Source organism: Liolophura sinensis, chromosome 6 (genome assembly GCF_032854445.1).
Source record: "Liolophura sinensis isolate JHLJ2023 chromosome 6, CUHK_Ljap_v2, whole genome shotgun sequence".
In the NCBI taxonomy this organism is placed as follows: domain Eukaryota; kingdom Metazoa; phylum Mollusca; class Polyplacophora; order Chitonida; family Chitonidae; genus Liolophura; species Liolophura sinensis.
The window spans coordinates 3,931,890-3,947,526 of NC_088300.1; the positions used below are offsets into that span (position 1 = coordinate 3,931,890).

General features: G+C 39.7%; 1 protein-coding gene across 1 annotated transcript; it reads left to right on the forward strand.

The window, feature by feature from the left end:
• The first annotated feature begins 8,830 nt into the window (after nt 1–8,830).
• Nucleotides 8,831–15,274, forward strand: LOC135466846 (N-alpha-acetyltransferase 20-like). Its single transcript, XM_064744585.1, has 6 exons — nt 8,831–8,994; nt 9,300–9,324; nt 10,867–10,957; nt 13,004–13,133; nt 13,680–13,816; nt 14,776–15,274. The coding sequence occupies exons 1-6, from the start codon at nt 8,942–8,944 to the stop codon at nt 14,859–14,861; spliced, it is 522 nt and encodes a 173-aa protein (XP_064600655.1). The 5' UTR covers nt 8,831–8,941; the 3' UTR covers nt 14,862–15,274.
• Nucleotides 15,275–15,637: the final 363 nt, after the last annotated feature.

Here is a 15,637-nt window from a genome sequence, read left to right on the forward strand (position 1 = left end):
CTTTCCGTCTGAGAAAAAAACGATGTGCTAGAAATAAAAACATCTTTGAGGATTTGCCATTGATGGACACTGTATTGAGGATTTGGCAACCATGAAGGCAGCATTGAGGATTTTCCGGAATTTTTAACTTAAGGCAGTATTGGGAATTTGTCATTAGCGGACGCAGTAGTGGAGATTTGACAGTCATGTAGTATTGAGGATTTGTCAGGAATGAAGGCAGTGTTGAGGATTTGCCATTAATGGACACGTCGTTGAAGATTTGCTAAAACTGAAAGCAGTATATTAAGGATTTGTCACTAATGGACACTAAAGTTTTTAGGATTTGACGGCAATGAAGGCAGTATTGAGGATTTGTAAGAAATGAATGCAATATTGAGGATTTACCGGCAGTGAAGGTAGTATTGAGGATTTGAAAGAAATGAATGCAATGTTGAGGATTTACCGGCAGTGAAGACAGTATTGGGGATTTGTAATAAGGATTTGCCAGTAATCATGGCAATACTGAGTTTAATGGATCTTGCTCGAACAACTATTCTCTCTAGCATCGGTACACTTGTCACAAAGAGTTTTGTTTTACGTAAGGTTTTCCCACAACTTAGGATTGTTCCTAAAGCATTTTGGACACAATTATTTTTTAGCAGATACATGTATAACGGTTGACGTTGCCTAGACTTATGTAACTAACGCATGCTTGGTGTTAAATGGAACGCATCTGGGCTTATTGTGTACGTCTCTATGCATACTGGTATAGGACAGCAGCAGGTGTTGCCTTGATTGACTTTCCAGATGCTTCTGAATCTGTCAGAGTGAATTCAACATATTTTATCTGTTTTCGGATAACTTTAGGAAGTACATCAGGTACCGGTAACCGCAAAGCCACTTTCAAATTAAAGTAGCATCTAAAGGAAATTATCAAGGACTATTTGTGACTGTACCGAATCTGAATTCATTCCTTTTGTGCGACTTTTATGGCTGGAGGATTTTGTTTTAATTATTGTTATTTATTTTTCATTATTTTTAATTTGTCTAGTGTTATTTGATTTCGTAATATTTGACGATATAAACTTTTGGAATATGTTTGGAGAGCTATTTGAGATGCACATATTTTAGTTTCTATAGGAACAGATAGATCACTTTTGTCGCAGCCTGTCGTCGAGTGCATTTGCTCTGCCCTACATGTTTATCTCACAACTTGAATTATGAACCCACATCCTTTGTAGACGTTATTATGATTTCATTTCTTAATTGGTTGATCACCGATTTGGTTCAAGTTTCAAAACAATTGTTGGGATATTGCTCCGATCTGTTTCACAGTCTCTGTTTTTCAATCAATTATATGACTCTTATAGTTTTATTTTCAAGAAAGGATAAGGGTTGTGTTTTATTAATATGCAATACTGAGGAAGTTGTTGATCATTTAAAATCATGGTCCTACTGTTTTGAGATTGAGAATGTCATTAACAATGACGGCCTTTGTTTTATAACATCATGTACTTTGATGAACTATTGCCTGGGGCGTTCTTTGTACGGCATATAACGTCTATCCTGTACTAAAATCTACTTTACACAATAAATCTTGGTGCTTCTTCCTCAAGACTGAATTATTTCATTGTTAAGTAAAACTTGACAAGAGAATGTTTAATGCTAGTATACATGAATGCATTCAGGATGATGGCGGAGGAGGATCATCGCCATATTTCCCGGTTATGGCAATGGCGGAGACAAGGTGGGGGGTGGGGGGCGATGGGACGATGAGACGATAGAGCGAAAAGAGGATGTCCAGAGCGATATGAAATGACTGTGCGATGAGACGACGGAGCGAAGAGAGGATACTTTAGAGTGATATGAGGCGACCGAGCGATGAGACGTCGGAGTGAAGAAAGGATAACTAGAGCGATATGAGTGCCCAGAGCGATATGAAGTAACTGAGTGATGAGACGACGGAGGGAAGAGAAGACACCCAGAACGATATGAGGCGACTTAACGATGAGACGACGGAATAGGGAGAGGATACCCAGAGCGATATGGGGCGACTGAGCGATTAGACGACGGAGAAAAGAGAAGGTGCCCACAGCGATGTGAAGCGACGGAGCGATGAGATAATGGGGCGAAGAGAGGGTGCCCACAGCGATACGAGGCAACGGAGTGATGAGACGACGGAGGGATGAGACGATGGGGGTGATAGGAGCTATGTTACTTTGTAATGAAGTTCACAAGTCCCTGTTAAAAGTAACTAGCAGTTCCATTTCACGTTTATAAATAACAATTCAAAACAAGGGCATCAGCATTCCTAATTGTCTTAACCTATACAATTTCCATGCCCTAGTAAGAATAGTCCAGTGCCCGATGAAGATGGCAGACACACAGACAAAGGGCAGACACACTTTCAAACAAAGGGCAGACATACATTCAAACAAAGGGCAGACACACATTCAAACAAATAGATTCCCAACAGGGTGGTTAAAGACGTCACTTCTCTCAAAGCTATATTTATTTATTTGACTGGTGTTTTACGCCGTACTCAAGAATATTTCACTTATACGACGGCGGCCAGCATTATGGTGGGTGGAAACCGGGCAGAGCCCGGGGGAAACCCACGACCATCCGCAGGTTGCTGCAAAACCTTCCCACGCACGGCCGGAGAGGAAGCCAGCACGAGCTGGACTTGAACTCACAGCGACCGCATTGGTGAGAGGCTCCTCGGTCTAAAAGCGATATCACACCACATTAACGCCACTAATTACGGTACGCAGTTCGAATCTTGGTTAGAATTTCGAGTTTAGAGGTTTTCTCTGGGGCCAGTAACACATGTTTTTCCGTCTTGAGTGCCGTAGGGTGCCGTTGAGTGCCGGATATCAGCACGTAGGGCTCACTCACAGTTGAGCCCTATTTTCAGAAAGCTATATAATGTGAAAAATACATGTATAAACATTTATTGGTTATTTAAGACATTTAATATGTCGAATCAAAAAAAGTTTGTACATATTGACGCAATATGGCTCTCTTCTGGAATATTGCCTCCAGTTTCCGGAGCCTTTTGGTATCAATAACTGAAGGTTTTAGCATTGTGAATAACATGTGTCCCAAAAGAAGTTTTGGGACACATATAAAACAGAGTCCATCAGTGCTTGGGATTTTAACGTCGTACTTAACAATTTTTCAGTCATATGATTACGAAGGAGTCCTTAGAGTGCAGGTACGAGTAATGTGCCGGACGGATCTCCACCGCTCTTTAATCTAGTGCTGCTTCACTGAGACGACTTACCCAAGGCAAGTAAGCCGCCCCGCCGGGCCATTATACTGATACAGATCAACCATTTGTTGCACTATCCCCATTATACTGAAGGCCAAGCGAAGAAGGTACAACTTCCTCCTTTAAAGTGTTAGGTGTGATCCGACCCAGGAATAATCCTGGATCTACCGTTCCCTAAGCAGACGCAAAGATATCAATTGTGCTATCGGGGGATGGTCATATAAAAGAGAAGGTAGACGTATTTATATAAAAGATTACTATATACTCACTCGACAAAGAAAGGGTGCGTGTCTAACACGATAATACATATAAGGGCTATCTGCCTTTAACCTGGAGGGAATTTGCCCTTAGTTTAGTGGTAGAAACCTGCGCTCGTAAGGCAGAGATCGCTGGTTCACATCTACAGCTGCAAGACTCGCCACACATGGATAAATGTGTCCGTGAAGTCTTTCTAGTTCGGTAGATCAATATACAAAACTGGCGATGAGATGAAACGTACCTACGTATAAGGGAAAATGGCAGTTTTCGGGAATCTAGGAGTTTTTGATGAGAGTGTTGAACTTTTTGAAGATTACACGGACAGATGCGACGCTTTTATGGCAGCGAACGCCATCGAAAACGAGAGGAAGGCAAATTTATTCCTATCGCTCGTCGGTCCAAAAGCATACAAACTTCTCAAAAACTTGTGTAGTCCAGACGCCCCTAGAACGAATACGTATCAGGAACTGAAGGACCTCTTGAAAGAACATTATGCGCCCACTCCAAATGTAATGGCAGAAAGATTTCGGTTTGACAGAGTGTCGAAACAAGGTGACAAGGAATCAGTGGCAGACTTTATTGTCCGTCTGAAGAAATTGGCTTCTACTTGTGATTACGGCAATTTTCTTTTCGATGCCTTACGAGACAAGCTAGTTTCGGGACTGAATCAGAAGATGTCACGTACTCAGACAAATCTACTATCTGTGCGAAATCTTACATTTGACGAAGCAAGAAGGAAATGCCTAGCGGACGAATTAGCGAATGCCGCTAATCGAGAGAGCATGAACGACGGCACGGCGGAGATAAACCGACTGTTCCCCGGGAGGAGAGGCGGACGTCGAGGCAGAGGACGCGGTCGTGACCAAGCACACCGTAGTACATCCGGTGATGGCTGCAAATGCTGTGGTGGGAGAAACCATCGTACTGGAGAATGTCGACTGAGAGACGCTGAGGGTTATGGGTGTAGACAGCGAGGACATATCAAGGCCATGTGTCCGAAAAGTGATAACACAAATTCTAACAGTGGTGGAAATACCGGCAGCAGAGGTACAAGAGGCGGTCGTGGACATTCGCAAAGTAAGTTCAAATCAAGAAATTCAGCGAAATACGTGGACATTTCAAATGATGCTGAAGAGTCAAGAGACAGTAATTCTGAATTTGATCATGATGAATTTGGACTCTACGGTAATTATAATGTAAATCAAACTCAAAGCATGAAACCTATTAAAGTAGATATTACTGTAGGACATTCTAACATACAAATGGAGCTTGATACAGGAGCCTCACGCTCGACTGTATCTGAAACATTGTATAAAAATTGTTTAACAATGTTCCCGCTCAGAAATGTAAACATCACATTGCGTAGTTATACAATGAACCTGTACCTATTTTGGGAGAAATTAGAGTGCCTGTAAAGTAACGAGAAAACCCACTTGTAGAACTTGACTTGATTGTTGTAAAAGGTCAGAAACCATGTTTATTGGGTAGAGATTGGTTAAAACATATCAAATTGGATTGGCAAAGTATTTTCACTGTAAATGAAGTTGGTCTAACAAAGAAGTTACCTAAACATGTACCGCAGTCTGATGATTTTTCTGATTGTTTCAATGAGCTGTTACGACAGAACAGTGTACTGTTTACGTATGAAGGTAATGGTATTAAAGGTTTTAAAGCATCATTGGCATTGAAAGATAATGTTAAACCAGTATATCAGAAGGCTAGACCTGTACCATATTCTTTGCTAGGAGATGTTGAAAAAGAATATGACCGATTGATTGAATCAGAGATTTTGTATCCAGTTGACAGTTGTGAATGGGCTTCACCGACAGTCCATGCTGTGAAACCTAATAAGTCTATTAGAGTGTGTGGTGTTTATAAAGCAGTTAATGAATTGATTAAAGATGATGGATATAAATTACCAAATACTCAAGATCTGTTTGCTAAGATATCCCAGTATGGTTCACAACCAAAAGTGTTTTCAAAACTAGATTTGACTAGTGCATTTAATCAGCTTTATTTAGATGATGAATCTGCTAAGTTGCTTGTGTTAAATACTCACAAAGGATTGTTAGCAACTAAATGGTTATGTTTTGGTGTCAAAACAGCGCCTTCCATTTTTCAGGCTACTATGGATAAAATATTGTCAAATATTGATCACGTGCTATGTTACATGGATGATATATTTGTAGCAACTGAAACTGAGAAAGAGCATTTTGTTGTGTTAGAGAAAGTATTTTCTAAATTGAGGAAACACAATGTCAAGTTAAATGGAGAAAATGTGAATTTTTCAAAGAAAGTGTGACATTTTTGGGTCATAAGCTGTGTGCTGAGGGTATAAAACCATTGCAAGGCAAAACAGATGCAATTAGAAATGCACCTAGACCACAGAATGTGTCAGAACTTAAGTCATTTCTTGGAATGTTGAATTACTATGGTAAATTTGTACCAAATCTGTCATCAAATTTACATGCTTTGTATTCGTTACTTAACAAGTCAGTAATGTGGAAATGGACTAAAGAGTGTGAAACTTCTTTTCAATATGCTAAGACTGTTTTAACAGGTGATAGCGTGCTTATGCACTATAATCCTAAGATGCGTTTAGTATTAAGTGTAGATGCAAGTCCTTATGGATTAGGAGCTGTGTTAAGCCATAAGTTGAATGATGGTTCAGAAAGACCTGTAGCTTATGCATCACGTACATTAAGTTGTGCAGAGAAGAACTATGCACAAATAGAGAAAGAAGCATTGGCAATTGTGTATGGAATTAAGAAATTTCATTTGTACTAGTTTGGTAGGAAATTTACTCTTGTAACTGATCATCAACCCCTAACAAGAATTTTTGGTTCCAAATCTGGTATTCCTGCATTAGCAGCAGCTAGGATGCAGCGCTGGGAATTGTTGCTTAGTGGATATTCGTATGATATTGTCTACAGATCTTCAGAAAATAACGCAAATGCAGATATGTTAAGTAGATTACCAGTGGATGATTCTCACACTGCAGATCCTGATGAAATGTATATTTGTAGTACAGTATTAAGCGATCTACCTGTGACAGCTAAACAGATAGCTGAATTTTCATGTAAAGATGCTACATTATGTAAAGTGTTAGATTTTACATCTTCAGGTTGGCCAAATTATTGTACTGATACGACTTTGCAACCATATTGGTCAAAACGAGATGAATTGTCAATTGATGATGGTTGTATATTATGGGGTAGGAGAGTAGTTGTACCAACTAAACTTCAAGAAATGTTGTTAAATGAATTACATGATGGTCATCCCGGCATGTGTAGGATGAAAGCTTTGGCTAGATCTTTCGTCTGGTGGCCTGGATTAGATCAAGATATAGAAGACTTAGTCAGAACATGTCCGAGTTGTGTAGAATCACAAAAAGTGCCTAAGTCTGTACCTTTGTTATTGTGGCCTTGGGCTACAGAGCCATGGCAGAGAATTCATGTTGATTTTGCTGAAATCGATGGTCAGCAATTTTTTATTGTAGTCGACAGTTATTCTAAGTGGTTAGAATGTTTTCCAATGTCAAGTACCACAGCAAGTGCTACTATTACTGTTCTTCGGTCTTTGTTCGCAAGGTATGGTTTACCGCAACAAATTGTTTCAGACAATGGACCCCAGTTCATTGCTGATTTGAATAGCCCATGTTCTGTCATGTTACAGAAATACTCCTCACACTACGACTGGTATTACGCCAGCTGAGTTGTTTCTGAAGCGAACGCCGCGAACTAGGTTGTCTTTGTTAAAGCCTAACTTACAAAGAAAGGTAGAAAGAAAACAGACAGCTAGCAAATTTCATCACGATGGTTTGAATCCCACTGTACGTAAATTTGATTTGTATCAGCATGTACGGGTAAGAAATATCAGGGGAGGAAAGGTAAAATGGATCCCCGGTACCATTGTTGCAATTAAAGGTCCTCACACTTATATTGTGCGAGTTCCAGGTAATAACAAACGCTATGTTCATGCTGATCATCTTATTTGTGATGACTCTGTAAATGTTAAATCTGATCAAAATCCAAATGACGTATTACTAGGGAAGGATACATGTGTTGCACCAAATAATCCAAGCATTGTCAGAAATCCACATGTAAATGATCCGAGTGTACAAACTAATGTGCCAAGTCCAATAAAGGAAGCAGTAGCTTTACCTGAATCTACTAAATGTACACCGAAAGTTTTTGATCAAGATTGTAAACCTGATGACACTGTGTCATGTGATTCTCCTGTGTTTATTCCTCGAAGGTCTGGTAGAGTAAGTAGACCTCCACGAAGACTTGATTTGTAATATGTATTCATTGCTGCAGCTGTTCTAAAGTTCTGGATACATATGTACTCAGATTTTATGTCTTGGTTGTTGACTGTTTTTTTTAGAGCAAACTTGTGACATTGTTTTAATGTTGGTGTCATAAAATGTATCTTAGTAAAATGAAACATTGTTGTAAGAAACAAAATGTTACAAGGTTTAAAGAAGTTAAAATTGAAATTGAAACTTGTTAATGTTCTCAAGGTTACTTCGTATCTAAAAAGGGAGGAGTGTAATATGTCACGTCTTGTGACGTATCAGTGACGTATCACTTTGCATACTGATGTACATGCCACGCGGTCTTCTCTGAATAAAGCTGTGCGGCTTGGGGCCTTCAACGATGAAGACGTGTTGTCTTATCTTTCTCTGGTGTATTACTGTGCTAGACTATAGAATGGCGTGAAGTCTTTCTAGTACGGTAGATCAATATACAAAACGTGTAACATGCATCTTATGTATAATAGTATAACTTTAAGATGAAACACTGAAATATTGAAAACAGCTTTCTGCATGGTGTGGCTATCGATAATCTGTATGTTTATCCTGTAGGCCTATAGCCTGTAGGTCTTGAATGTCAATAAGTCTTAGGCCTAGGCCTACATGTATCAACGGAAATAAGCCTACCTTTAAACTGATATGAAACCCAACAGAAATGAACACTGAACTAATGTACTGGCAACCGGCAACTGTTGAGCAGAATGCAAACCGTTATCAGGGTGTTTTCAAAAATTAGGAAAACCTCAAAACTAGAGACTTTCGGCGTCTCTAGGGGTCTACTTTAACTAAGCTTTCGCCACATCGTACTCCATCTTTTACTGTTTTCAGCACATAGACTGGTCTGTACTTAACTCGTGGAATTAGGTCAAAAAATATGAATGAGATATTTTACGAAAGTGGCCCTGTCGGATTCGATCTCGCTACCTTACCACTTTGACAACTGACAAGCGTGAAAGTGTAGCGGTGAAACCATTTGTTGGCAAAGGGGAGCAACTCCGCACATGAAACAAAAGATGGCGACTCTTGGAAGAGTCAAGCGGGCGACGTAGGACAGCACAGTTCTCGATGCTATGCCCTGGCCACAATTTCAAATGTCCTGTGGAAAGTGAAGGACAATGACGACGATTCGGCCATTCACTTGTGATGATCTGTTCAAATTTAACAATGTGTAAGTTTTCTTCCGATCAACCTTCAACGTTCATGCCGCAGACCATTCAGAGTCCAATTATCGTGTTGGTATACATGTGTGAATGAGGATAAATGATTTTCTCTTTGGAATGTGTCACACCCCAAAACGGCTAGATCCACAGAGAAACAGATGAGTAAAACACGTGTTAGCCTAAGTAAGGCCAGGGGTATGGAATTAAACTTTTATTTCCTGGGTTAAGACACTCGGTTAACTCATGTGAATTATTCCATTTTCATTGCAAATTTGCATAATAATCACTGGAATCGTTTGCTCTTCTTTTTCAGAAACTTGGATCCCCTGACGGAGACTGTATCCTTGCATTACACAAGTATTAGTAAATATCAGAATAAATACATGTAGGGCTACTTAAATATGTTTATTTATTTATGTATTCATTTGATTGGTGTTTTACGCCGTGCTCAAGAATATTTCACTTATACGATGGCGGTCAGCATTATGGTGGGTGGAAACCGGGCAGAGCTCGGGGGAAACCCACGACCATCCGCAGGTTGCTGAAAGACCTTCCCACGTACGGCCGGAGAGGAAGCCAGCATGAGCTAGACTTGAACTCACAGCGACCACATTGATGAGAGACTCCTGGGTCATTATGCTGCGCTAACGCGCTAACCAACTGAGCCACGGAGGCCCCGCTACTTAAATATACCAGATGATACTGATTTTATAGTATCATAACTAGTGATGGCCAATTCTTTCTATGGGAGTATTTTATTTTGCATTGAACCCTGGAGAAGTACAGCCTCAGGTGACCAGTTTACTCCTGTCTATGACAATTCCATTATAGAGAGAGGAGTGAAATAGCCACTTGGGGCTTGAAGTTTTACAGCAGCATTGTGTTGTATTAGAGTACTTAGCTATCCTGTTTGATTTACAGAGAGTTATAGAGTGAGACATAATGGAATTGGGCAGGTACATTACTATAGATGTTTAGCTACATATGCAGGGCTAAGAATTACAGAATGAAAGGCCATACTGTTCAGTGAGACACCAGTTTTAAAAAGATGATGCCTGGCACTGCCTTTCAAGGTACTGCTATAATTATTCACTGCAGCGTCCACATGGTGCTAACATACCCCACACAATGTACCCCGCTTCTCCAACAGAAACCTACCATTGCCTGTAAATTGAAATACTGAAGTATTGCCTGGTTTTGAATTGGACTGGCACAGTAGCATTCACTCTGTAGCTCTCTGTCCATCATCATATATAAAGTGGTAGAGCTACAGTAACATATCAAGTTCTGTGAATATGATACAAAGGGAGACACAGCACCAGATCATTTAAATACAAGTAACGCTTATTTATACTGGGGCTTACTGTGGCCAAGGCGGTTAGTGTACCAGCATGGCGCAGTGACCCAGGGGCCTCTCACCAATGCACTATGAGTTAAAGTCCAGCTCATGCTGGCTTCTTCTGTGGTTGTATGAGTAAGGCCTGCTAGCAACCTGTGGATAGTCGTGAGTTTCTCCAGGGCTCTGCCCAGTTTCCTCCCATCATAATGCTGGTTGTCGTATAAATGAAATATTCTTGAATATGGTGTAAAACACCAGTCAAAAAATAAATAAATGTCTTTATAGTGACTCATGGTTAAAGGGGAAAATTTAGCACAAATAAGAATTAATATACATGGGATTTTGGATTCTAGTGTTTTTTGAAAGGGGAGAACACTAACAGCTAAACAGTTTATTCCGATTTGGTATGTACAGTAAATTATGGCATTCAAAAGTTGATATTTTGAAATATTTTATGTATGACAATTCAGGAATTTTTACATTCAATTGACTTTTATGTCACATTTTGTGTTTTATTTGTTAACCTTATCCCTGTCATCAGTATGGACTACCATTCTATCTTCAGTACTTAGCCCACTGGCCTGAGTACTTCCAGATTGCTGAGTCTCCAACAGGGGAAGTCATGGGCTACAGTAAGTACAAGTCTATCGGCTGCTAATGCTGACCTTGTATATAACTTAGTATCCTGTATCTGAGCGACAGACCCGTCAGAGTCCTAAAGGGAGATAACCATCCATCCTAAAGGGAGATATTTCAGGAATTGAAGGACAGCTAAACCAGTAATGCATTTGTCCTATTCAGAAATAACATTTTATTGCTTGTTCATGGCATAGGTTTTCATTTGACCAGTAATAAACTTGGAAGAAGTTAAAAAATAAAAAACTGTCTATATAAGGGAGAGCTATGTGGCCTGACAGAGGAGGTGTTGTTTCTGTTTTGAGCATACACTGATAGGCTGAATCCATTTGATTTTCTGTGATTAACAGCAATAGAGAACCCACTCATACAATAGCTATGTGCACAATTTTTCAATTCGTTCTCATGTATCCTATAATCCACAATATGCATTTGTTTAGAAGTTTAAACAGATTTTTTTTTTAATACGGACATAATTATACTCATTGTTATTGTTTTCCTAAGCCAGTGTGGTAGACAGTGCCATGTTCCCTTTTTTGTTTCACACATTCAGTGTAGAGTGAATATATGTGTGAAATATCAGAATGTATCGTCTCTCTTCTGACTAAATGATAAGGAACTATTTACTACCATAACCCTTCTCCTCATATCACCTATCAGCCACCTGATACGCTGAAGAGGAAGTCGCTTTCATTTTTGTGAAAGGCAGCTTCCAGTTCTACCAGATCATGATAGGTGGATCCCTGGCTTACACATGATGACCATCTGGCCCAGTTGGAAACTGCTTTACTGCAGGCTGTCATCCAGGCTGTAATGCTTTAAGAGATACCAAATGAGGTTTTTATGGGTCTGTTGGTGAGAATCACCAGAGGCCCATGATAGAGGCATGAAAAATTGTGAAGAAACTGCCGGAAGTTGTTTCACTGAAATCAAGTCATCCTAATATCGCTCAAAATGTATGGTTTTAATTCTACACCGATCTTCAGTTATTTGTGCTATGTTAAAGTGTCATCGAGGGTACAGTTTTCAACGAGTACAATTATCGGTGATTTCTGAGGAGAGAAGCAAATGCAATGAAATACGATCACGAGAACAGCCAGTGTTCAGAAACACTTCAGATTTATCCTATATACTGCCAATAAATAAAGAACACATAATAAATTTTTGTCTTCTAATGTAGACCTACATATGGATTTAGAGTCACACATGTATCATGATTTGATCCCAAAACGGCAGTTTCGACAGGTAAAGAAAATTACCAGTCGCATTAGGCAAGTTACCATAGAATGAAATAATACTGCAACCCCTGCTATCAAAACAAAATGGAAAGGTAAAGTTGTCAATGAGTGAGTTTTTGGAATAAACCCAGTAGGCCTACAGGTTGAGGTGTAAGAAATAAATGTAGGCCTATGAGCGTGATTCAGATTCATTCCTCGTGAGGAAGAGCTGAAGTAATTAACTTACTCTAAAATGTTCTGACAAGTTGTAATGACATAGATGTATGCACATGTATGTACATGTATGTCTTTCGATTTTCCCAACCCTCTTCAACCAGTCAACTTCACACTTTCCAGGTGTCTTGTTGGGGACTCAAAATAGTAAATGTGTACTGTGGTAGGCTTTCGCCTGAAAATTATCTGTAGCACTGCTTGATCCCTTGGGTTACAGCCCAATATCTGATCTTACTAATTGCGTGAATGCTAACAGTCTTATTATACAAGGTTTTTCATGGTCCGTTGAGACATTATCTGTTAAATTGTGGAATGAGCTGTTCGTAATCGTTTGCTGTATGTGATGAACATTTGGATATAATCCTGAAAAGATTGAAAAAAGGTTGAGAGACTGTACATGTATTTTATTTGTCCTTGTCATATTTGTACTTTTGAGATACAGCTATACAGTTTAAGGATCAAAACATGTATTGTATTAGGATATGTAGCCTTGGTCTGCTGCCACATACGGCAGTGGTACAAATAATACCAATAATAATAAATAATAAGATTAATTAAGTTCTCTGTGTACATTTGTTGATTTGTTGACAGTAATGGGAAAAGCTGAAGGTCATAATGAGTTATGGCATGGCCATGTGACAGCCTTGACAGTGGCCCCAGAATACCGCAGACTGGGACTTGCAGCCAAACTGATGAACAGCCTTGAGGAGATATCAGAGAGGTAATGTGGCTGCAGGACGAACTGACGGCTGGAAATCCTAACACTTAACAGTCTTAATCATATGACTGAATCCTGCTCCAGCAAGTAGCTCATTACATCTGGTGGTTGTGCTGTGTAAATACATAGCTTTAATACAGACCTTCAAGGTTCAGGGGCCAATTAAAAAAAAAATCTGTTAAATTTTAAAGCTTTAATACACTGTATACCTGTACAGCTTGATTTGTAGCTCCAGAAGTTTAAGTCTATTTTAACCTATCACCAGTTAGTTTTAGCCCCTAGGATCAGAAAGTTTACATTAACTTACAAATTTTGAGTCAAGCCATGCTGTGTTGAATAAGCCCTTGCTATGCAGCTTAGGTTGCTCCTTGTACTAGTGCTTTCTTAGTGCAGAAGGTGGTACAGTTGAACATAGAGAAGAAGTGTGAGAGGATAGAAATGTTACCAAGAGGCCAATTTTGACAAAAGCAGCTTGTGGAAGTATATGTCTTCCTCTGTACATGGGATGTGAGTGTTACTGGTAATTCTACATGAACACTGGTTTTGCAGGAAGCATTGTTACTTTGTGGACCTGTTTGTGCGTGTCTCTAACGAGGTAGCTGTCGAGATGTACCGTGGGCTGGGCTACACGGTCTACAGGAGGGTCATCGAATACTACTCTGGGGGAGTTGACGAGGATGCTTTTGGTCAGTCACCAACAAATACTCTAACAGATACCTCATACACAGAGTAATACATTTTCCATCGACAGAATTTTGCATTTATTCCAGAGTTGCAACCTTTGTTAAAGGAAACGAAAATTTTTAAAAATGACACTATAGGCAGAAAAGAGCACATTTTTTTCTATCTGGTGGTGTCTACTGCATAATTTTGCGAGTTTTCCTCGCCATACACGTAAAGCCTGAAAACGGCAAATTGCTGAGTCCATCGCGTCCTCCATCCTAACACCCTGTAATTTATGTGCTCAGCCAATGAGAGTGATTAAAACTGCCGGCTTGTGCCTGTAAACTCGGAATCCACGTCCAACAGCCCGGTTTCCCGATCGTCAAGCGGAAAATGAACTGTACTGTTCGCTACCTTATGGGAAGAAGAATTCTACCGGAAATGTAAACGAACTGCACTTCGGTGGTTTCCGACGGTAATTCTCCTCCTAACACACAAGACTTCAGAACTAGTTCATAAACAAAATGGAGTCACCCACAGCGGATTTTGGCGCTGACTTTATATTAGAATTTTTTTTATGACATGCACCTGCGAGGAAGTGCATACTCATTTCAATGGTATTTGATTGATATTTAAATTTTCTTTTCCTTTAAGGAATAGTGGCTTCAGATGAAGTTTCCAAGCCTTCATCAATAAGGTTACATGTTTAAACCCAGCCTTAACTGGCTTGGCAGCATTTTTTGTTTTAGGAGGATTGTCAGATACCTGGCAATGTGCAGTGGTTTCCTTCTTAATCATCTCTGACTGCCGCCAGATAAGTCAAGAATTGTTGATTACGTTGTTATAAGATGACGCCAGTGTATATAAGTTTGGTGAATATGTTTTGTAGCAAATATTAAACCTCTTGAATAATTCCTGGTGAAAATTTGTGAGACAAATTTCTGTACGGTATTTCCTATAAAATCTTGTTTATATTTTGCAGATATGAGGAAGGCGCTTTCACGTGACAAAGAGAAGAAATCAGTGATACCGTTGCCTCATCCTGTTCGACCGGAAGAGTTGGAATAACTATGACTCCGATGGATTACTATAGGAACCAAACCAACAACATGCTGATGCTTGGAGTTTTAGTGTTTGCCATTTCTGTTTTTGTTCTAACGCTGACGATCATCTTTCAGTCTGTAAGTGTAAAATACCCACCACGTCGATCCCTGTCAGACTTGTAGTGGAACCAAGCAACCATCGAATCAAAGAGTAGTAACTATCCTGTCATCGCTTAAATCTTTAGGAGTTATCTCCCTTGAAATTTGTACTGGTTGCCTTATTCTGCCAAACCCCTCAAGTTACGAGTCGCTTGCAAACAGTGGTACTTTTAAAAAATAATGTATGAAACCATAGTGTCCATCGGAGTATAAACATTGTGTTAGGGAATGAGTTCTTTGTATTTTGTGGGAAATGAAATAAAATTCACATTTTCTATTCATATGTGTACTGTTTGTCGTTACAAAATTGTTGTATTCCGAGGTGAAAACTGTGTTTTCTGGTCGCTTGTTTGCCCATTCGCTTTGTCTGGACATCAAATACGAGCAGTGGTATCAACAGCTAGGTGTTCGATGTGAAAACACAGATATTTCTCCTAATTAAACACTGTTTGATTCTTTGTTGCTTAACCTCATACTCACTAATTGCTCCCTCTTTGGTAAAGAAAATCGGAGTGCCCTGCGTAATCCACTGACCTTGAGCAAATTACTATCGAACTTTCTCGTCATAAGTGACGTATAGGCAGGGTGCGCACAGTCCTTGAAACTCCTTGAAAGTGCTTGAAAAATACACTTTCATTTTCA